The sequence below is a fragment of the Corvus kubaryi genome, unplaced genomic scaffold, assembly GCF_017639235.1.
Source record: "Corvus kubaryi isolate FWS band 111438036 unplaced genomic scaffold, C.kubaryi_AGA036_p1.0 37236, whole genome shotgun sequence".
NCBI lineage: Eukaryota > Metazoa > Chordata > Aves > Passeriformes > Corvidae > Corvus > Corvus kubaryi.
In genome coordinates this window covers 1,052,869-1,075,569 of record NW_024581067.1, presented here as the reverse complement: position 1 = coordinate 1,075,569, position 22,701 = coordinate 1,052,869, and the positions used below count along the sequence as shown (strand labels likewise).

General features: G+C 39.0%; 1 protein-coding gene across 2 annotated transcripts in view; it reads right to left on the bottom strand.

Annotated features, from left to right (window-relative positions):
• The window catches only part of EDIL3 (EGF like repeats and discoidin domains 3), a 234,104-nt gene that overhangs the window by 9,049 nt on the left and 202,354 nt on the right, over window positions 1-22,701 (bottom strand). For both annotated transcript variants that reach the window (XM_042023048.1, XM_042023047.1), the window contains one exon: window positions 4,075-4,230. In XM_042023048.1, coding sequence (XP_041878982.1) covers window positions 4,075-4,230 — 156 coding nt within the window. The remainder of the gene's footprint in view (window positions 1-4,074; window positions 4,231-22,701) is intronic.

Sequence of the window (22,701 nt, the reverse complement as noted above, 5' to 3'; positions counted from 1 at the left end):
AAAAAAAAAAAAAAAAGAAGGAAAAAGGTCAGATTTGGTTTGGACATCCTCAGCTTTGGAGGCACAGTGAGCTACTGACCTCTAGTTGAGAAAAACAAGATAGCTATTAGCTCTGGTCCTGTTTCTAAAATATATTTTCTTTCTATGTGCCAGCCTGCAATGCAATTTATTTTGCTTCTTGAAGGCAACAGGCAAAGCTTTCATATTTTTCCAGGCAACTCATTCAAACTACTTAAAATGAATGAGAAAGGCGCCATTTTCTACAGACATGGTTTTTTTTTTTATTTCTCCTCCTGTAACTTTTAGTCTGCACTCGCAGGAATTCAGCACAGATGTGAAATGAAATGAGTGGCCATTAAAATAGCAGAAGCCAAGCAGGAGCTGCAGGAGACACTGCTCTTGGAACAGCTTTTCCATTTGAAATGGTGCAAAAACTGAACCCCCTATTTCCTTCTCCTCTGAACCTCTACTATGTTAAGGATTGACCAAATTTACAGGCTGCACACAGTGTGCAAGATATGATATTTCATGTATTTATACAAATATGTAAATAAAATATAAAGCATTGCATACAACACGATACAAGAGACCAGTCACTTTCTCCTTTGTAAATGAACTTCAAAAAATGATGAAGAGGGATAAGTGAATAGCCCCAGGAATTCAGTGAGATCTGCTGATATGTCAAGACTCATCCTGTAAACAGATCAACAGTGAGATGCTAAGCACCAGATGGGATTAAGTTCTCAGCCCTTGCCTAAATGCATTATAAAGTCACAATATTCACCCACAAATCATTGCTACCAGCGTACCAACCTCTCCATAATTTTTGTGCCTGTGACTTTAAAAGTTATTTTTTCCTGTCATCTTTTCTTCCTCTCCCCTAAATGTTTTTGTGCCACTTTTCTCCTAAATTTTTTTGGTGGTTAAACAGGATCACAGGACGAGTATAGGGTGAATAAATCACCTGCAGAAGAAATAAGAAATCTATGTGTTCTATTCTTCATAAAATAAATCAAGATATCCAGTTAATAAGTAGAATTAATGGGGTTAAAATACGAATAATTTATGCTTGCTGCTGTTGACAGTTGTTAGTATCTACCTTTAACCTCCCTTCTGCATCTCCTGAAAACAACTGCAAAATTTCACACAAGTTTCACTTTGCTGTGGACACTTGGTTTACTTAACAGTGTGCTTGCATTTGGGAACAAGTCTTATCTTACCTTAAGATAAAGAAATTGTAGTGGATCCTGTGCAAAGGTGGTAATATCAGACAGGACCAGTGGTGCTGTTCCTCTCCTGCTCCTCATGGATGAGGTACAGCATTGCTTTTTCTCCTTGTGGTTTTATTTTTATTTACATTTCTGTCCCAGTGCATGCAGGCCAGGTTTTCTATCCAGTGGGCAAACCCCACGGGAGGCACACTGCATCCCCCCAGCTGGAGTAGTGAGGAGGGTTTGGTGTCAAAATGGGTTTTCTGGGTGACATGCCAGTCCTCTGGCTGAAGGAATTTATGTATTTTCAGTAATTAAATGGATGATGGAAACTGAGAAGAAATAGGTTGAAGTACTCCAACGGAAACAAAAAGAAAAAGGGAAGATAAAATCAGTCTTTTGTGTCCTCTGAGGACAGGGTGGATGTATTTCAGCAAGGGGGAAAAGCCACCTTTCCAAACACAGGGGCTGGCTGTTTATACTGTAGAATTTTCATCACTGTCTGTTTCTTTGAACACATTAAATAATAATCTGATGGAGGATGGTACAGCCTTGTCTGAGGTGAAGGACATGTGAATGAATTAAGTCTTAGCTCTAAAATTTAACTGTCTGCACCTACTCCAAGGTGACAAGAAGGGGCTTGGGGGTTCTTGAATCCTATTTTATGTTCAGAAGCCCTCAGAGGGCATAGGAGGAGAGGACCACAGTGCCTTTGTAGGTCGAAAGGTGCCTACCTAAATGCTGTCTTGAGACCCTTTCCAGTCCTACCTCCTATAAAATTTTGCCAAGTTCACTAATTTCTGGCAAGTCAGATTCTGTCCTCAGACTTTTGACTTTTCTGGATGTTTGTGATATGGAAAAAGAAAACCCAACAGATATTTTAGGTTGATGTTTGTGTATCAAAGGCTGAAGCCTAGACTCAAGTGAACTTGTTTGCTTATTTTGTACAAATGTAGATTCAGAAATCCTAACTTCTAATTTTCAGTGAAGTCCATTTGATCTTTTTCTGCTTTTATTTGGTCTTGACTTGTTAAAGAATCATAATAATATGCATCTATTTTATTCTCAGGGACATTAATTAATATGGGGTGTGATGTGTTTAAATGAGAAAATGATTAAGAGTTTTCCATTGTTCCTAATGGAATATGTGTGTAGCAATTAACGGTCCATCAGATGAAGAAAGCAAAACCAATTTAATTGCTTTGGCCAAAGGTACAAACAAATGTAGACTGGAGCAGTACTTTGAGTAAGAGTGCATTTTCTTTTAGATTTGCTGTGACTGTGTTATCACCAGGGACTCTAACCCACATTCTCATTTACAGCACAATGAATGCAATAGTTCACAGCACAAGTTTGGCTTGGACATTTCTTGCACAGCAGAACTTTTCATTTTTAAATTTTATTTTAAATGCCAGGGATTTAAAATAGGATGTGTATAAAGTACTGAAGCCACTATCTGTCACTTAAATTGAATGCATTTGTGGTATGCCTGCGGAAGGCGAGTTGTTTGTTTCCAAGCTTTATCTGACAGCCAGTAATACCAAACACATCCATAATCATTGGTATCAGAACCTTCCGAGCCAGGTGGCTAAACCAACTGATTGTTTTTCCTATCTAAAATCCTTTAGAAAAAAATATGTCAGTTTGGGTTAAAGCCACAGTGAGCTGAAATTTGGGTTTCAGGAGCGGGACTTCACAGTGTCATCTCTGGATAGCAGGGCATGGCAATGCAGACACAGACATGCAGTCATGCACGTACTTAATCTAGTAATATAGGACACATTCCCCTAATCGATGGCATTTTATCAATCATTTAAAATCAGTGTGATGTGGGAGATGCAGTTGTCTAACCCCTCATTATGAGGTCTCCCTGTACTCATACAACACGTCGATGCACATCAAAAGTTTTCTCACTGTTTGAAAGAAAATTAATTTAATTGACTGATGTGAAGAATATGTTGGGGTTTTTTTCCCAAAGAATTTTTATGTATACTAAGAAATATAAGTGGAAGTCTGAACATTTATCGCCCTGAATACCCAGATTTGAGATGTTATCAGACGCATCAGCCATCTGGTATTTCAATAAATTCATCTTTTGTTTCAATCAGACATAACCCCAATAGGACATTTAATAAATAATTCACATTTTGTCATCTTGCTTAACATATCCCTAAGCAGTGCATATGCTGTAAAATTTTTTCTTAATGGATGTTATTATGAAATTCGGGTATTTGCAGTATAAAAGTGTTATACAGTTTAGAGGAAAGGTATAATGAATAACGAGAGAAAAGTTAAATGCTTCCAGGTAAATCAATCAGCAACCCTATACTTTCCCTATGCCTCTCATTAAACATTTGCAGAGGAAGTTGTGAAACTTTTTTAATGTTTCTTATTCATTTTATAGCGTAATAAAAATAATATTTTCACTGGGTATTTGAAACCCTAGCCATTAATTTCCAGAAAAAGAAAATCTGTCCAAAATGGCTGGGTAACAAGGATGTGCTTGACAGAAAATCACTGAAAATAGTCTATATGTACCAAAAAATGCACTGAAACTTTTTTTGAATATACAAATACACTGCTACTTATACACCTTCTGCTCTAGGGTTAAATGAAGAAATAGTTCTGATTAATGGAGAACTGTAAAGCTTTATGCCCCATATTTAATAGCATTAAATCAGGTGCATGGCACTGATAGGTGTGATGTTACTGCACTCTGAGTGTCATTGTGTTATCTGACTCTTTTATTCACCTTGACTCCAATACGTGGGATCCCATGCATGTGGAACCCCAGGAAATAATCTGCAGTCTTCCATCAGTGGTGTTAGCACAACCAAAATACTGATTTTTCTCTTTGCTTTACCTTGTCCTTCTTCTGCTTCTCGTCCTGGTATATTTTCCAGTGCTCCCCATCGTTGCTGTAAGCGAGCTTGTAGGACCCCACAAACTGGACGTGGCCAAAATCTTTAGCTCCTTGGGTGATGATCCCAGTGATCTTTGTAGGGATGAGCAGATCAACCTAAACAGAACAGTTTAAAATTAAAAAAAAAAACAACAACCAACCAAATAAAAGCACCCAAACAAAAACAAATAAATAAAAAATAAAACAACAACAACAAAAAAAAACCCAGAGGAGAACATAATTAGAACAGTTTCTGTTTCCACTCAGGTTTTGCAACACACCAAAGCAAAATGGTGCAGCTCCAACCGTGGTTCTCCCACTGTGTGCTGACACCATGAGCAGTAATTTCACTTCTCCGAGTTCTAAATCAATCAATTTTTTTTTAAATTTCTGGTTTATTTTTTTACTTATTGTTGATACCACCTAATGGCACAACGTGGAATAATCTCACACCTTTCTCCATTGTGCTGAGTGTCATACACGGCCCCAAAAAATCCCAGCTAGTCTACACTAGGAATGATCTCTAGGTAAAAAGTGTTCCCATGTGCTCCTAATAATCAGAATACAAGGCTGATTCCCCAAGTGCCTTCCCATTTCCTTCTCAGTTCATGGGCCCATGGTTTAGTAAGTCTCTTAAAACATTTGCTATCATTCAGATTTCCTCCTGAAATTCCTTCTCACTTTATGCCTTTCCTTCTTTGTCTACCTCAAAAACTCAAACTTTCTCATTTCTTGAATTTTTTTTTTTTTTTTTTTGAGTTCTTTATTTTATAATCTTAGTGCAATACTTTTAAAAACGCAAGGCAGGAGTCTTAAAGCCTAATAAAATCTGAGCTTTCAAGTGGTTTCCATGTGAGTCAGCATGTCTGCGATCAGTTCTTTTTGAACCAGAACCCAACACTGAATGTAACAGATTTGGGCCAGATGTCTTGGATTAAAATGATCAAGAAAGAAAACGCAATAACAAAAGTAAATTGACCTAATAATTTAATTTCAGAGGCAGAATGAAGGAGTTGAACTCCCTATCAAAACTGATATTTTCTTGAAATTTGAGAGTATAACACACACTTTCTGTGTCCTCCAGCAATGTGGAGAGCCAGTAAAAATAAAAAAAAAAATTAAAAAAAAAGGGAGATTTATTTCAAACAACAAATGGCTGTGAAGCAGTCGGCATTTTTAATATTGTCTGTTAAATCAGGCAAGAGAAGCTAAGAGTAAAAATATTGCAGTAAAGTGAGACGAGTGCTGAACTCCACAAGCAGATGACTGATACGGTTTCACAGAAAAAAAAAAAAACTAAAAAGAGAATGTGAAGAAACAAAGAATCTCTGGCTGATCAAATGCTGAAGTGCTGGGTTTTTGGGAAGCCGAGGCCCCCTGAGCAAACTCATGTTGGATGGGATGTGGGTCTGGGCAGGAGAACAGACGTGCTGTGGAACATAAGAAATTAATCAGGAGAAGAGAAACAAAAACAAATGAGCTTAAGAAGTCAGCTGGTCCTGGATGATGACTTTGAAAGATGGACATTGGGGTTTGGATATGTGTCCCAGGCCACGCTGGAAAGGGGCTTGGAGCAGTCTGGGACAGTGGGAGGTGTCCCTGCCCTTGGCAGGGGTGGCACTGGATGGGTTTTGATGTCCCTTCCAACCCAAACCATTCTGGGATTCTGTGACTCTATAAAGAAGAAAACACAGAAAAATGTAAGAGCACATTTATGAGAACAGGAGAGAAAAATGACTGTTTAGGGCAATCAGACAAAGGAAGCCTGGAGAGCCCAACATTTGAGCAAATAGTAGCAAATAACGAGTAGTAAATACTTTTAAGGAAAGAAATGACTTAAAATATTCAATATTGAGACACCAAAACAGTAAGGGGAAATGTCAGTGTCTGCAGAGGGTTCAAAAATTTTGGTTTTACCAGAATGTGCTAATTTGTTGCCATCATTTACTGCCAGTAGCAATGTTGGGGCACCCCAGAATGTGAAGGTTCCTGGGAGGCAAAACTCTTTCTGTGTTCTCCTTGTTCAACAGAGAGAGATAAGGACTCAACCAGTGGCCAGTCAGAGCAGGAGCCTGCTTTGGAAGCTTTCATGGATGGCTTGAAGGGACTTTTCTCTTTAAGGAGTGCAGGGGAGCTGGGTTCCACAGCCTAAGTGGGCCTCTGGGAACTGAGCACTGCTAATTATTAAAAAGTCTTTCGTGAATTAATAAACACCAGGTCTCCAGACCTTCCTTCCAAATATTTTGGAGTCTAAATGAATAGTCTGTTTTTCTAAAAAGATTGATCTGGTGGGGAATCACTAAGTGGTCCACACTTTCAGGCAGCTTTTGAACGAAACATTTCAGAGTCAACTTTAGAATCTCTTTATAAATAATTTTGTCATTAGCATTTTACAAGTGTAACCACTTTTTAGCAGAGAATGCTTCTTCTACTAAAAGTCAATGTTCCTCCTGTTAACTTGAAAAAATGCCTCCACAAAACCAGTTGTTTATTTTTAAAATGTTGAAAGTGAGCTGAGGGGATTTCACAAATATTTAACATGGCCATGATACTCAGAGTACTCCTCATTGAAATTCAGAACAGGGAGAAAAAAAAAAAAAATTCTCATTAAGATCCAGGGGATTCCAAAGGTAGAATCACAATAAATCTTTATTATCACATAGATCCAGTGTTAATAAAAATGTCCTAGTAATGATTATTTTGTGCTTATAGGACATATCCAGTGGCCTTGCACTCTTGTTCAGAAAATGATGTGGGAAGCTGGAAGGCAGTTTGGCATATGCTGGTTTTTTTCAAAAAGACTCATATAGGACTGTGCAGAACATGTGTGTGCATATTTATCTAAAAAAAAAAAAGTGAAAAAAGAAGTAATGAATAAATAGACTCTCTTCTAGGTCTTGACAATACGGACAAATATTGCTGGAGATGAAGGAAAACAATAAAGGATATAGCACCAGCGTTTCCATCTCATATTTTAGCGTTTTATTTAATTATTTATTCATAAGCAGAAGAGAAGCCTCCAGGCAATAAAGATGATTATTTAAATTAAAGAAATACAGCTTTTACTTTGTAGCCTCATTACCTTCTACCTTGCTTTCCATTCTTCGTATTGAAACTGCTTTAGAGCAGAAAGGTGAGGAGAATTTACACCACTTTCTAGGTAAAACATCTGCACTAAAGTAGCTTAAATGAAACTCATAACTTCCCATCAGGACACAGAACACTTTTATTCAGTTAGTGCAGTTTGCAAGTAACAGGCAATCAAACAAATTACGAGGGAGAGAAGTTGAATTAACACACAACCAGTATGCACCCTTCAAAGCTGAATGTGATTAAAAGGATTAGAATGTGACTCTGGCTTTTTCAATGCAACAGAATTTAGAAGGAGGTAGAGGCAATTAGTCTGCAACTGATAGGATCATTAGCTGGTTACAAGAAGAGCCATGGTCTACAGTTAATGTACATTTCTACAAGCAGCTGATCAAAAGGCAGTTTAACATCTTGTGTCTGAAAGAACTCTCTTGGGCTATAACTATTCCCTTTTCCCTTTTCCCACCTTGTTTCACATGTTACAGACAATTCAGCGTGGTTTGGAGGAGAATTAATTAGGGGAAGCACAAAGATAAATGCACCTGAGTATGAAACATTTCTAATGGGGCACTGCACAGGTGTGAAGCAGGAGCTCTGTGTAAGTGTGCAGTTCACGGGATGATCAACAGAGGTTCCTTGCAACCTCAACCATTCTCTTGTTCTCCAACACATGGCCAAACCCAACCATGCTGCCCAAAATACCAGAGACTGGGAAACCAGGCACAGTTAGACTGCACTCACACTGACAGACACCACCGGGGAGCCGGAGCAGACCTGCAAAACTGACAACACAGAACAGGGTGTTTGCACAGCTGTGCTGCAAAGCTTCCACATCCAGATACCCTGGACCTACTTTTGCAGCACGTCTTCTGGCTTAATTTAATCTGAAGGGAATCCATGCTCTGTGAGGATAGCCCGTCATGTGAACCAGTGCGTGAAAAGTGAAGACTGTCTTTAGAAATAACACACTCCTCATCAACCTCGCGCTGTTAAAGGAGGAGAAAGAACCCTCAGTGTTCACCCCGTTCACTCCCGGGAGTGCCAGGCCCTGTTTCACAGTGAAGATAATGGTGAACTGGCTCATCTGACCTTCAGCTGTTCATCACTTCAGGAGCATTTAAAATGTTCAGCTTAGTTCTGTCCTTATGCAGACATTGTATTTCTCTTCCCACTATAGCCAATCCTGAGTTCAGCTTTTCTTTCAATTTTAGACATGCCATTTTTTCCCCACAGGATTTCTTTCATCTACCTTCGTGATCCTGTAGACTGTTTTTCCTTTTTTAATCACTCGTCAGATAACACTGATGAATGCTGGGCAATCCTAATCTACTTGGCAAATACAAAATCACCAGAACCTGGATCGAATGCATATGGCAACAAGAGGGAAGCACTGCCAAGGTGGGGGCAGTTCTTACCCTTAAGGGACTGAAAAAAAGAAGGCCACCATTATCTCCAGCTGCTAATTCACCAAAGTGCAGACCTGCCTGTTAAATATCCTGATATTGCAGTGAGGTCTCAGATTAGTTTTGGATACTTAAGGTAATGGCTGAAACTCATGGCTGGACACCAGACCCCACCAAGAGAGTCCAATGTCCTTTCCAGGCAAATAACCTGTCCTGAGTGGGTTATTTCCTCTTCATTTAAGACCTCACGATTCCCTTGATTTTTCCAGGGTAAAATGATGCACTCAGAGCTGCTACCTGTACCCCAGCACAAGAAAAGGAGGGACAGGATTGCAGTGTCTATGGCAAAAAGGCAGAAATGCAGCTCTCCTTATCTTATTGTATCAGATGAAGGTGCTTTGCACTCTCCTCCATGCCCAAAATCTGGATATAAAGGAAAATTAGTGCTGGTATAGTATGCCTGCTGCAGATGTGCAACACCTGTATGTTTCTAACAACATTTCAACAGCCCTTCTCTTTTGTAAACTGAAACTCAGCATTTCAGGCTTTTTTTCCCTATTAAAACCCCAAAAAACCCAAACCCCAAACCAACCCAAACTATAATCCATCATGACCAATTGGATCTAAAAACTTTTATGGGAAAAAACCAGTCAAGCAACTAGATGTCCTTTGTGGAGAAATCTAATTTTCATCACAGCATCTTATGTAAGAGAGGGTTTGTTGGTTTTTTTTTTTGTGTAGTTACTTAAATATATATTACTAGGGTAAATATCTATAACCTGAAAAAATTAAAGAAAGTTATGCCAGAAAATGAATTGCTCTAGAAGAAGCCATAATTTCATAGAAAGAAACTTTTTTTAGCATTTTGATCAATATTCCGCTGTACAGGATTTTCATGCCTTCTAGGTAAAATAAAATAAAATATAAAAAATATTTTCATTTAATTGGATATGTATTAGCTATATCAGCTGCCATATGTTTAAAATTAAACTTCTTCTCAAACCCAGGTAGAGATGGGTTGTTTTCAAATAAGGTAAGTCTGGAATGTCACTCTTTTTCTCCTTTAAAAATGTGGGATTTGTTTTGCTGGCTTCTTTTTCATTTTAGCTTAGGCCTTCAACATGATTTTAACACTGTGACACTATATTTTTAATGCCTGTAGTCCTCTAGGCTATGATAATAAATACTGGTCTTATTTTCTTATTGCTCTTAATTGCTTTTCCCTCTGAATGACTTTACGGCTGCAGTCACTGCACTAAAGAAACAGGTTAGGAAGAATTTCATGTACCATCAGCTGTCTCCAGTACAATTTAAAAGAGACAAATTGGAGGGTGAAGCCTGCTGTTTAAAACCTCCATGGGCCATCAGAAATACCTCCCAGGACATTATGTTGAAAATTTCAGAGTGAAACACACAACCAGGCTGAAAAGTTACCTTATTTCCACATTAGCAGCTACTTCATAAAAAGTACAGATTGTGTGAATTTTTCCTTACTCTATTTACATACTTAATAATCCTTGTTATACAGATATTCCTGGAAAAGGAGGAAAACACCCACCTAAATTACTGTAATATTTTTTCAGCGTTTCAGTAAAAATTCAGGTAAAACAGGTGTACATGATCAACTGCGTGGCCATTTTCAGAGCAGTATGTATTTCTTACAGACCAGATTTCCATAACCCCACTTCACTAAGCTGTGAATAATCCCATTGCATTGATAGTTCAAATATAAAATATTAAAAAAAAAAAAAAAAGAAATTTTTAGCCTTAAGAGTTGGATTTTCAAAAGTGCCAGAGGGAGTTTGTTGCCTGTTTCCTCTGGGAGCTTTAAGGCAGATGATCTGCTGTGGTTGTACCAGCACCCTGATAAATCCTGCCCACAGCATGCACATGGTAATGCTGTTTTCCTCCTGATCCTGCAAACCAGAATGAATTCCGTGGATCTGGATAACTCTCACAACTTATCAGGCACTACTCGCAAGGGAAATGGTAGTACCAGGTATTTTAAGGTCTGAAGTGAAGGAAAACTCAGATTTTTGAAATGGTAACATCAGTGATGATCAAATCTATAACCTTTTCTCCCACCACTGGGTATTTCACATCTGTGCACGGGATACTCTTGCTGTAATCATGATTAGAGGGTTTTTGCAGAGATGACACATTTGGCTGCATTGGCTACCAACAGTCAAGAAACCACTAATAAAACGTCTGTCTCTCTGCTGTGGAGCACTCAGAGCTCTTCAGCCCTTGAGGATGCCAGGAGATTTAAAAATAGCCCATTAAATTACCAGTGATTAAGCAGGCTTAGACATCTGGTGGAGCTCGGAGAAGCCTTTGAGCTGCATTAATGCACTCCAAGAGTTGATAAAATCTGGAGCACTGTCCTGTGTTAGGTCAAGCAGTCGGAGTTCTTGTGGGAAAGCCAAGGGCAGAACAAAATGTAGCCATTAAAACAGAGCAGAGAGAATAGAAATGTGAATATGATGATGACATGACACGCTGACTGTGCGTTAGGCTGCTTTTCTGTGAAACCCTTCAGCTGGACACTACTGCCAGCAGTGACTGTGCAGTGCAAGCCACTGATCCCAGCACCTATTTATGGACAGAAATAGACAAAGAAATGAGAAAAGGAATTTTATTTACATTCATTTCTTTGTATAATAGCCAAAAAGGCAAAATTTGTAAAAATTTCATCATCCTGTGTGATAATAAGAAGTAGCTTTATTTCTGGAAGACATAATCTACAGTAGATCTTCCTGTACTTATAATAATGATAGTGAGAACTTTTGATCAAATTTTTTGGCTGTGACTAGGGATGAAAATACAGCACAGAAAAGAAAAATTACATGGTTAAAAAAAAAATTAAAATACTGACTATTTGCCTTTCTGCTTGTCTTTCTTTCAGTTTATAAATAAAGAATAAATTATGTTGAGACGATAAGATTGTCCCACTCTCATCAGATATAGAGAAGAGCAAGACAGGAGTTCTATTACCTCTCTTTATTTTACTGAAACATATCTCAGGTTGATAAGAAAATGTATCAGTAAGATTTTCCTGCCAGTGCTCTGCCCCAGTGGAGATTCCTTAGTTTTCTGTTGAAGACCATTACTGGGAATCTCAGCTGCTGGAGGGGGTAAACCAGCAGCGAAATACTGGCCACAACATGGAGAAGAAAATTTGGAATATAAGCAGGGGAAGGAGGAAGGGTGTACTTAACCATAGATTTCAGAATGGCATGTGATGGAAAGGGGAAGAGGGGGGATGGTAATATTACATAGCAGCACTTCAAAAGGCAGCCAGGAGAAATGTAGGTGTCTTTGCTTTCATTTGTCTGGGGTTTTTGGTGCATTATGGGTTTTAAACCAAAGTCAAAGACAGGTGAGGCAATGCCTGAAAAGACAAAAATCCTTCCCCAAAAATGAAGTATCACAACTTCAGCTAGGCTTTCAGTAGAGGGGATGATACAACACCTTTTATTCCAGCACTGATAAATATCTTTGTGAAAACTGTTGGGATCGTGAACAGGCTCATCTACACACGAGCAGCTCATTTTGTTTTTAAAATGAAAAGTAATGGAGGTAATATGGAAGTTCATTATTTACCTGGTCGGTTTTTTTTTCCCCTCAGGTAATTAATAACCTTGGAAATATTTTCTGCAGCACATAAAAATATCTCAATAATATATGAGTATCTGGGCTACAGATCAACGAGCAGAGTGAAGATAAGCTTGCACACCAGATACTGCAAAGTGACTAATAATTAATATAACTACTGAACTGTGGAAACACTAATGAAAACCTGCCTGTAGGTGAAGCTAAGTCTGCCCAGAAGATAAGTGGGGTTAAGGCTGGAAGTTCCCCCTTGTGTTTAAAAGCTGTGACTGCATAACTCCTATTTTCATAGGAAATGCAGTCAAGACAGCATCACCCAGCCATTGTTTCTAGGAATGACTTTGCCCATCAGTCAGCAGGGGTTATTATGCATAACCTATTTCATACAGCTATGCTGCTGTAGCTATAAACTAAAAATATCAAAATTGTGATACTAGACTTTGAAAACAACAGGAAACTCCTTTCTTTTTTTTTTTTTTTTTTTTTTTTTTTGGTGTGTGTGCTACCCTCTGAAATATTAGGGCAAGCTTTTTTTCCCGGTGATACACTGTTAATAACGAGCAGAAAAATATACAATGTGTACACTATGGTGTAGGAAACAGCTGTGCCTTTTTTAGCTAGAGAAGTATTTTTCCAGGTTTACACAAGAAATCAGATTTCTTTTCCCTTTTAGACCGAATGTCTTGTCACTTCTGAGGCAATAATCTCATAATATACTTGCTTGAACGCAATTAAAAGGTCTATTAATCTTCATTCTGCAGGACATAAGAAAGATTATCTGTTATTAGTCAAAAGGACACCCTGGAGCCCCTCTTGCAGACCTTGGTAAATAGACTTCTGGTCAAAACAAGCCTGGGCTCCTGGCAGGAAAGATTCAACCCTGGGACTCAGCTCTGCCTTTGATCTGGCACAGATGTATTTTCTTGGCTTTCAAAGCACCCCATGAGGCTTTATCGGCTCTGCACCGACTGCAGGGCGCAGGGAGCACCAGCCGTGGCTGATTTAGGGGATTAATGCTCTGCTGAAAGCCTTGACCAGACCTGGAGCTAGATGGGAAAATATTTTCCTGTTCCCCAAAGTTAAAAAAGAAATAAACAAATCACTACCTGCTGTCAGAAGTGAAAAAAAAACAAACAAAAAAACCCCCCAAACCAAAGGAATCAGCCAAACAAAAACCAACCGAATCCACCAACCCCTCCCAAAACAAACAAACAAACACAAACCCCCAGACATAACAAGCCCCTCAATATTCTGAGAGATAAGAAGTGAAGAATTTTGCTTTTGAAAAAGCTGGTCTACATCTTGTCCATTAGGTCTGCCTGGCTTCTTGTTTCAGGTAATGAAAAGAAGGGCCATGAGAGTGGACTTCCACATGCCAAGTAGAAGTAAAAATTGAATAACTTTCACCAGTTCTGACATATATGTATTCCATTCTAAAGCCTACACGATGGAAGTTCCACAAAAACTGATTGACTGGGAGGTACCATCAGAATTTTCAACAAGAAAGTTGGATTAAATGGACTTTCAAACAGTTTAAACCCTGATTTTAAACTAGAACCCACAGGCACACTGTCAGCCAATTCAAACTGCACCATATTAAATTAAATATTAAGTAAAGCTGGTCTGCAACCAGATCTTTAGTATTCAGAATTGTTAAGAGAATTGATTTGTCTCTGCAGTGTGAATGTTACTTTTCATATAATTAAAAGATTGACCCTTTTAACAGTGGAAAGAATTTCTACAGAAGAGAGTTTAAAATTATGTATGAAGTTGTTTCATTTTCAGAACAGGTCAGGAAGCTGAAATATGAATGCCAAAAGTGAAAATATGACTGCCAAAATATTCTAAATTTAGTAATAAATTTTACAATGCTTCATTTTCACCTAGAATGTTTTCCATGACTTTTCATATAAATAAGAAGAGCATTTTAATTTTTACAACAATTTTTTTTTTTAATAATAAATGACAGCTATTCCTTCCTTTTTACTGTTAAATAATTAATTAAAGGAGCTCTGATGTTTTACTGTATAAGCAACAGGGTAAATCAATGCAGACAAAATACTTCCTAAATTTATCTATACTCTTCTCATTTTGAAAAAGAAATTGACACAGAAGACTGGAGGTGGACATGGAGTGTGATGGTTGAAGCTATGTCTGTTTTGGAATTAAGGTAGAGGAAAATGACAGACTGTCTGTGAATGACCCCTAAAACTCATTTTTAGCCCTCAAGAGTAATTTTTAAAAATATTTCTTTCTTCATTTTTTTAAATTAATACACTCTGTTTGCACCCTAACCCATGTGGGAGCATGAAAAGAATGCAGACACATAAATATACCTGTCTCAGCCTTTCATTCAACATAGACCAGAGTCTTAAATATTTTTTTATAAGGCTAAGAAAGTTGGGATCTAGCTGGCTGAGGCTGAAAAAAATGCCAAAAGGGATGGTTCCCCCAAAAGGAACACTGGACTAAGAACTTCCTGGGTTATAAAAAAAAAAAACAAAGAAGGTGGGTTTTTTAGAACTCAAACACAACCCTGAGTGGGTTCCTGCACATAAAACCTCTGTAATACTCGTGGAATGCTCAGAATGGACTCACTGATTGTTAAAGGCCATATCTTTGAGATGACCTTTAAAAGTCCTGCTGTAGATAGGTTAAAAGTATTAAATAATATCACCACTATTTCCAGTATAAATAACTATACCTACATTCCCAACATCATGCTTGCTGCTTTCTTCAATTGACTTAATAAAGATTTAGATAGAAAAAAATTATAGGTCATTTTCTGGCTGAGCAGGTCAGTGAAAATGTTTCTTTCTTAATATTCCAAAATTCACTAGGACCACTTTGGCCACAACTAATTGCAACCAATATTTCTGTAAAAAAAGAAAACAACAGGGTTTTCTTGAACCAAAGACAGGAAAAGAGAAATGTGCAGCTATGGCTGGAGAAGTGTAAAACATCCTCTCAAAAACATAACAGTTTCTTAGTCAACAAGGCTGGATCCCAAAGAAAGTAATATCTGAGGCAAAGTATTTGCAAATTCTATATTTGCATATACCCACACAACCCCTGCTGACATGTGGTGCAGCTAACAAAGACCTGCACACAGCACAGAGAGGGAACTGTGCTCTGCCATGGAAGAGCACACTGATAGGAGGTGATAAATTATTAACAAAGTCGACATCGTAAAAGTTTTGAACGCCAGCACACGGAGAAGTCTGTGAAATCACAGCATTAAGGAATCTGAAAGGAACATGTTTTCAGCTCTGGGCAATGTGTTTTCCTTGTAGATCCATCAGATATTTCTTGCCTTTTTTTTTTTTTTTTTTCCCCCTTTTGTTGCCAGTGTTCCTTTCTCAAAGATTAATCTTTCAAACAGCTCCCGCAGCCCTTGCTCTGTCAGGTAGGTATAAGTCTGGTTTACCAAAACCCAGTGTTTACCATCAGAGAATCTGCACCGTTTGGGAAAGCAAATTTTTAAGTCAACCTCAACTTTGAAACCCAGAATTTTTCAGTCAACTTTGAGCATGTGGGAGGTGCTGTGGCACATCCACTTTCATATGACAGGGGTTTAAACATAGTTTTAGGTGTATAAATCATAGAAATAAACTTGACTATCTACCAATTGCATGTAGCAACAAAAATTCCATGTGAAACCATGTGCCAATGCAAATTAGCTTCTATCAGAATGCAAGGCCCTACACTGTCTGGCAGATAAAAATAAAATACCTTTGGTTTTTGGTTTTTTTTTTTTTTTTTTTGTAGATGCATTTTCCATCAAGATTCAAATAAAAAGTTGTGTTTTCTCCACTGCATGTAAGTAGATGTTTCTCACTCATGCATTGCAGTTCCACAGAGTGGACTGTTCCCTAAGCATTTGCTCTGTAGGCAGAAGAAAGTATAACCCTATTACTGTAACACAAATCAGCAGTAATTTGTGTCTTGCGGCAGATTATTGTTCTTCTGTCAGATGACTCAGTGAAAGAGCATATTTTTCCAATTTGCTGTGGTATCCGATAGCGAAAATGTTTGCTTTTCCCATGAAAAAAACCCGTATTTTAAAAAGCACGGGGATTAATAGAAAATTTATTTATTTTGAGAAACATAATCTTTAATGTTTTTCCTCACTGACTGATTCCAAGCAAGTCTTTACAGAAATGTCTTGCCACCAGCCTTGCCTTTAACCACCTGCCCGGGGTACACCCATGGGGAATATAACTGCTGTGTTTTCCCCAAATGTCACATTAAGCTAGCCAGACTTAAAGGCTTTGTGGGACTGAGTGAGAATATTCTGCTCAGAGCAAGCACTGCGCTGCATTTCAGCTGGGATTAAACTGTCTTCATTTTAGCCACAAAACACACACAAAAAGGGCTGATTAACCTGCTGAACAAGGGCCAGTGTAGTTATTCCCACAAGCTCCAGCAAAAAAAACCCCTTGGCTTTAGGCACACAGGTCCAGGCATCAGAGACCCTGAGTTCACAAGGAGTTACAAGCTCAGTGAACTTGACCTTCTTATATCACAGGCCAGGGGTCTCACCCCAAGGCACAGATCATCCCCCAAGGCTATTGAGTGATATATTCCAGTCCCTTTAAGCTGCAAAACCACTCACGAGGCAGAGGAAGCTTTTCCTGCAGATACTTTTGACTTTATGGCAGGGGAGGTCTAGATTGGACACGAGGAAAAATATATTCACTGAAAGGGCTGCCTAAGTGATTCCCTGATTCTATAAACACTTAAGGGCTACCCTGATCCAGAAGTACCTTGTGACTCTCTGTGGAAAGCGGTCTATATTATGAACAAGAGCAACAGGGCAGACTGAGGGAAAAAAAAAAAAGTATCTACTACAAAAAAGTGTTGATTTTCTTAGTAGAAAGTGGACATCTTGCTCACAGCAGTGGTTTTACTTGTGGCACTGTGACTCAAGTAAATAATTCCTAAATTCACAGCAAATGTAAACATGATGATATTTTACCAGTATATCCAGAATTACAACTGCAATCAGGCTGTATGAATGTTGATATTATCTTTTATATACAGTAATTTATTTTAGAGGTTGAGATGATGATCCTACGATGGCTGCAGATTTTGAATTTTGGTTTTGAAGAGATACTTGGAGAGCAGAAAAGGGACTTTTTGCGACAATCAGTAGCTCCAGGACAGGGGGAAATGGCTTACCAGTGCCAGAGGGCAGGGCTGGATGGGATCTTGGGCAGGAATTGTTCCCTGGCAGGGTGGGCAGGCCCTGGCACAGGGTGCCCAGAGCAGCTGGGGCTGCCCCTGGATCCCTGGAGTGTCCAAGGCCAGGCTGGAAATTGGGGCTTGGAGCAGCCTGGGACAGTGGGAGGTGTCCCTGCCCACGGCAGGGGGTGTTGCGGGATGGGCTTTAGGCTCCCACCCAATCGAAACCCTTCTATGGTTCCATGATTCTATGTCTGCAGTCCTGCTGGTGCACAAGAGCATAAAGATCAGAGGCTGAATCAGCAATGGACAATCATGCTTTTAAAGTTGTCTTTCCTGCATTCCTTACTTCCATTTCTGATTACACATTCAACTGCCAGAGAGAACCTTAAAGAAAAAGCAGATGCATTTCGCTTGTCCGAACAACACGCCTTTGAAATGGACAGTGGCTTTTTAGAAATGAAACAAGAAAAACCCCACATAATCCCTTCAATTTCACCGGGATGCCTCACAGAAAGCCCCACTGGCTGGGGGCAGTGAAATTATCTGCAAGCTGCAGCCTGGCTGCGTTTTGATTGCCTGGGAGTCTTAACGCCTGCAGGATTCTGAAAGAGCTTTTATTTCAGAGTGCTGTAAGATGGCACCAGCTCTTGACAGCAGGTGGGAGGAGTGCCCTGTGGAGACTCTTTAACTGGCTGCAGCTCAGCAGAGCAGGGTGAAACATCAGAGGTGTGCGTGGTACCAAGGAACACAATTCATCCCTCGCGCTACACAAATGACTCATGCAGGGTGCACTGAAAACTCAGACAGAAATTCCTACACAAAGTTTTGGAAGAAAACCTCACATTTAAATAAGGGAACTCTTTCAGTACACTTGGAGGGTCCTCCTTTTTGTTCTGGAAGTCCTTTGTGGTCAAAAAAATGCTCTTTTTATTATAGAAATACTCATGTTTATTTTTAATCTATATCATCTATCTCTGTCTCTACCTCTATCATCATCTCTATCTCTATCTCTATATCTCTATCTCTATCTCTATTTTTATCTCTACCTCTGTCTCTATCTCATCTATCTCTGTCTCCCTCTATCATCTCTACTGCTGTCTGTCATCTATATCTCCATCATCTATAGCTGTATTATCTATTTCTATATCATCTGTAGATGTACACACAAACACACACACACGGCGGTATATACACTTGCACATATTCAGACACACATATTTAAAACTTAGGTAATTTTTGCTTAATGGTTTTCCTGATCTGTGAAGTTGCTCTTGAGGTTACGTGTGCATTCTCCCCTGAAATACTCCTTAATTTAGTTTTCCATCAAAATTCTAAATTATTTCTGGACTGAGATCACCCCTTACCATAGCACTGTGTTTCCCCATGCCAGGAAGAAATACAAAAGGATTTTTATATCTCTCTGTCTATACAGATATAAAAATGTATTTATAATAAATTTAACCATCATCAGGTGAAAGCAGATGTTGAAGTAGAAGACAATTTAGAAAAGAAAAACATTGCTGAATGCAAGTCTTGGAGTAGAGGAAATCAAAGACTGGGAGATGCAGTGAAGGTGATATAATTGAAAAAAAGGTGAATAAAATTCTGTGGGATGTTGTGGCTGTTGTGTCTGGGGCAGCTTTGGCACAGCTTGAGAATTTTAATTTTAATGGTGCCAGGGGCATATTGGATGATATAAAGCCCCTAAAAGTTTTCAGCAAAACTATGTGAAAAATCAGGAACTTTTATTTACGTTACTTTTATTTAGTCTGAGGTTGATGTTTCCCTCTGTAGGCTCTGGATGCCACGGCCATACAGTATCAGAAAACAATGACTTTTCATTTAGAAGGTTTGAAATATCTGAAGGCTCTCAGTCTAAGCAAAACATGAAATTACACAGGAGGCACGAGCCCTTTTCATGTTCCAATTTATTGATCCCCGTATTTTCCAACAGTGGGATCAATAAATGAGCCTTGGAGCTTCACTGTGGACAGCACCTTCTGCAGAACATCCATGAGGACAGTTTTTACCCCAGTGAGCAGGCAGGTGACACCTCACAAATTCAAACCGTTTCGTGATTTATGCAGTTTAATATCATTAGAAAACAACAATCACCTGTCATTGCACCTCCCTTTTCCCATTTTCTCAGTTATCTTCATTTTTGAACCACATTTGAAGGTCCTTCAAAGCAAATCTGTGAGCAGCAGGATGCACTTAGTCCTGCACTGGCAGCTAGGAATGCTTCAATACTACCTGAAAGCAGGGGAAATTAAGGACAGGCTCTTCCTGTAAATGGCAGCAAGCCTATCAGCTGGGCACATAAGGGATATCCATCTTCCCTGCAAACCTTGTCTCAGCTACATTCTCACTGATGCATGCAGGTGATTTCTTATTTATTATACACATCAATGCTCCCTCAAATATTTTTTTTGAATATTGCAGGAATAGCCTCCTTTTATCATTGCTTCCTGCACCAGTTTACCTGCACTCACCCTTACTAACTGGTATGCTGACTCTTCTGAAAATCAACAAAAATATTTTAGGTCAAAATAAGACAAAGTTTTACTGGGCACTGAAAACGCCTTTAACCTGTTGACAAGTCCTTTGCTGAACTTAAGTCACGTCCTGTGTGTCTTAAATTTGCCATTGCAACAGAAGGAAGCATTCTGCATATGGAACACTGTGTTTTATTTGTTTGTGGTTTCTCAGGCTGCATATCAGAGAAGTCAGGCTTATTTCTGCACAGCAGATGAAATTTAATGATCCTGGAGAAATATGGGACTAACCTTTCTGAGGAGAAAACGCTGAATTAAAATAAATGAGATGGGACTTGCCAGTATTTTTTATGTACTACTTAATGTAGAGCTCTGCAATATATATTTTTATCTGCACAAACTCCTTCAGGAGCCAAACCTTTCCTAAACAGAATATCAGATCAATATGAAGCAATATGACATATGGTTTTTGCCTTCCTAAATGCTGATAATTTTATCTGTATTAAATTATACCCCTGTTGTTCCAAGGGTATCTCTGCATGCATGAAAACAATTCACATCTATGTACACAGCTGATGTGTTGCCAGACCACCCCAAGAAATTGCAATTTCATCCACAGCAAACTAGAAATAGAAGCACACAAAAAAAGTGCAGGTACACTACCCAGGTTTCAGGCTGACTCTTTCCCACAAGCTGATGCAAGGAACCATGAGACATGAACCTTCTTCTGCCTTTCGTAACTGTGATCTTAAATTAGTGCGGCTTTCATGGGCTCCAGAGGGGAATATGTCGTGTCTTACTCTCTCAGTTCCCATGACCACACAGATTAGCCTTGCTTGTCTCTTGTTCCACTGCCTGGAACAGTGCTGGGAGCTGTTGCAGCAGCTACACCACCAGTGACAGGCAGAAAATATAAAGGTTAAACTTCCCACAGCTGCTCAGTTAGGAGTCTTTCATCATTTGTTTCCAAAACTGTTTTACTACTGGAAGGTAGCCACGCAGTCACCTAGCCCTCTTCATCCATGTTGCAATCTGCTTAGTTACCTTAAAAATTAAACTCTCTAACTTTTTTTTTTTTACTCCACTGGAGAGTAAAACCAGCTGAGTACTTCCTAAAGGAAAGTATTTAAAACGTGCTATTCATTATTTTTGACTTACTGCTTAAAATGTAACTCATACCATGCTCACCACCATAAACCATCCCACAGAGGGCTGATTATTTCAAACACCCACCTGAATTTTAATACAGGTTAGAAATGTGTTGACACAGCCAGAGATTAAATACTTACAACTGCATTTGATCATTAAAGTAACAAATAAAAAGAGAGATCAGTAACCACGTGCTGCAGTTGTTTTCCCTGATATTAGATTTACCTGTGTTGGAGTAGAAACCTTCTCTAGTCTCATAATTTGTTCCTCTTTTGGTGTATAAATGCTAATTTTCATATGTCTGCAGAATATTTAGAGTTTTTACAAAAGCCTGCACCTCCGAATGTGGCACTACTGTGGTGGATAAAACCATGGGAGGCAAGAGGATGTGGGGTAAAGGTGTGTAAATGCAAACCTTTGTTTGTTTTAAGGGGATGGAACATGCACAGGAAAATTAAATCAGGATGTCAACAACACAGCTCAGGCTGCTGCTGTTTCAAGACAGCACAGTTATCTTAATATGAATTATTTTTCAAGCTATGTAGGCTGTATTGGGTATTTCTGTACTGTGACTGACTTAACTTTTAAGTTAACATGAGTCTGGCACCAGTGTTACTTTTAATTGGAAAAATGTTTAAAAGTTTCTCTCCTTTTTGTCTTGGAAGTGACACACTTCTATTATAAAATCAATATGCACCTCAGGACACCCTTATCAGCTCGCTAAATCCCACAATTTTGGCACGGTAGACAGCAGTGCAAAGGTGTGGATTACAGCTATTGAGCAAAATCTCCCCACGAATTTGAGAAGAAGTACAGACACTGTTAGCGACAACATTACCACCCCTGGGTAATTCTGATTTAATTTTTGTTCTGGCAGTGTGACCAGTGCATGACTGCAATGTAACACCCAATCTAACGTGCTGCTTCAGATCGACGGGTTTGAACATCATGTGAGGCTTCAGACGGATTCTGCAAAAACAACGGCCACTGCCTCACCCCTTGTGATGCAGCTAATCAAGAACAGCTCATTAGGTTTTGCAGCATACTTCATGGTAAGCGTGCATAAAACTCAGTAAAAATAAAATGCAAATGCACTGGCAGTGTCACTATGAAATAGTATTTTGTTACAAGTGTTTCGGCGTTTGTTGAAATATTTGAAGTTATTGATCTATGTTTATATGTAATTTATAATTGAAATTATTTGGTTTGCCCAGAGCAGCTGGGGCTGCCCCTGGATCCCTGGCAGTGTCCAAGGCCAGGCTGGACATTGGGGCTTGGAGCAGCCTGGGACAGTGGAAAATGTCCCTGCCCATGGCAGGCGTTGAACAGGATGGGCTTTAAGGTCCCTTCCAACCCAAACCAGTCTGAGATTCTGTGTAATTGGTAAAAATATGCGAAAATATGTACTAATTTGGAAACCTGTACAATAATTAGCACAAAATAAATATGATGAAAAGATTGAGTTCTAAGTAGGGTATCTAAACGGGTCTTCAAGCTTTAGCTTTCACCACCCATGCAGTATCCTTTAATCTGATGTACAGATTAAACCACCACGGGGGTAAAAATAAAAACCAGGCCTAGAAAAGTATATCTTGCAGGCAACATTCCTGCTCCTTCAGGGGATGACAAGAACAGTCAACAGAGAAACACCT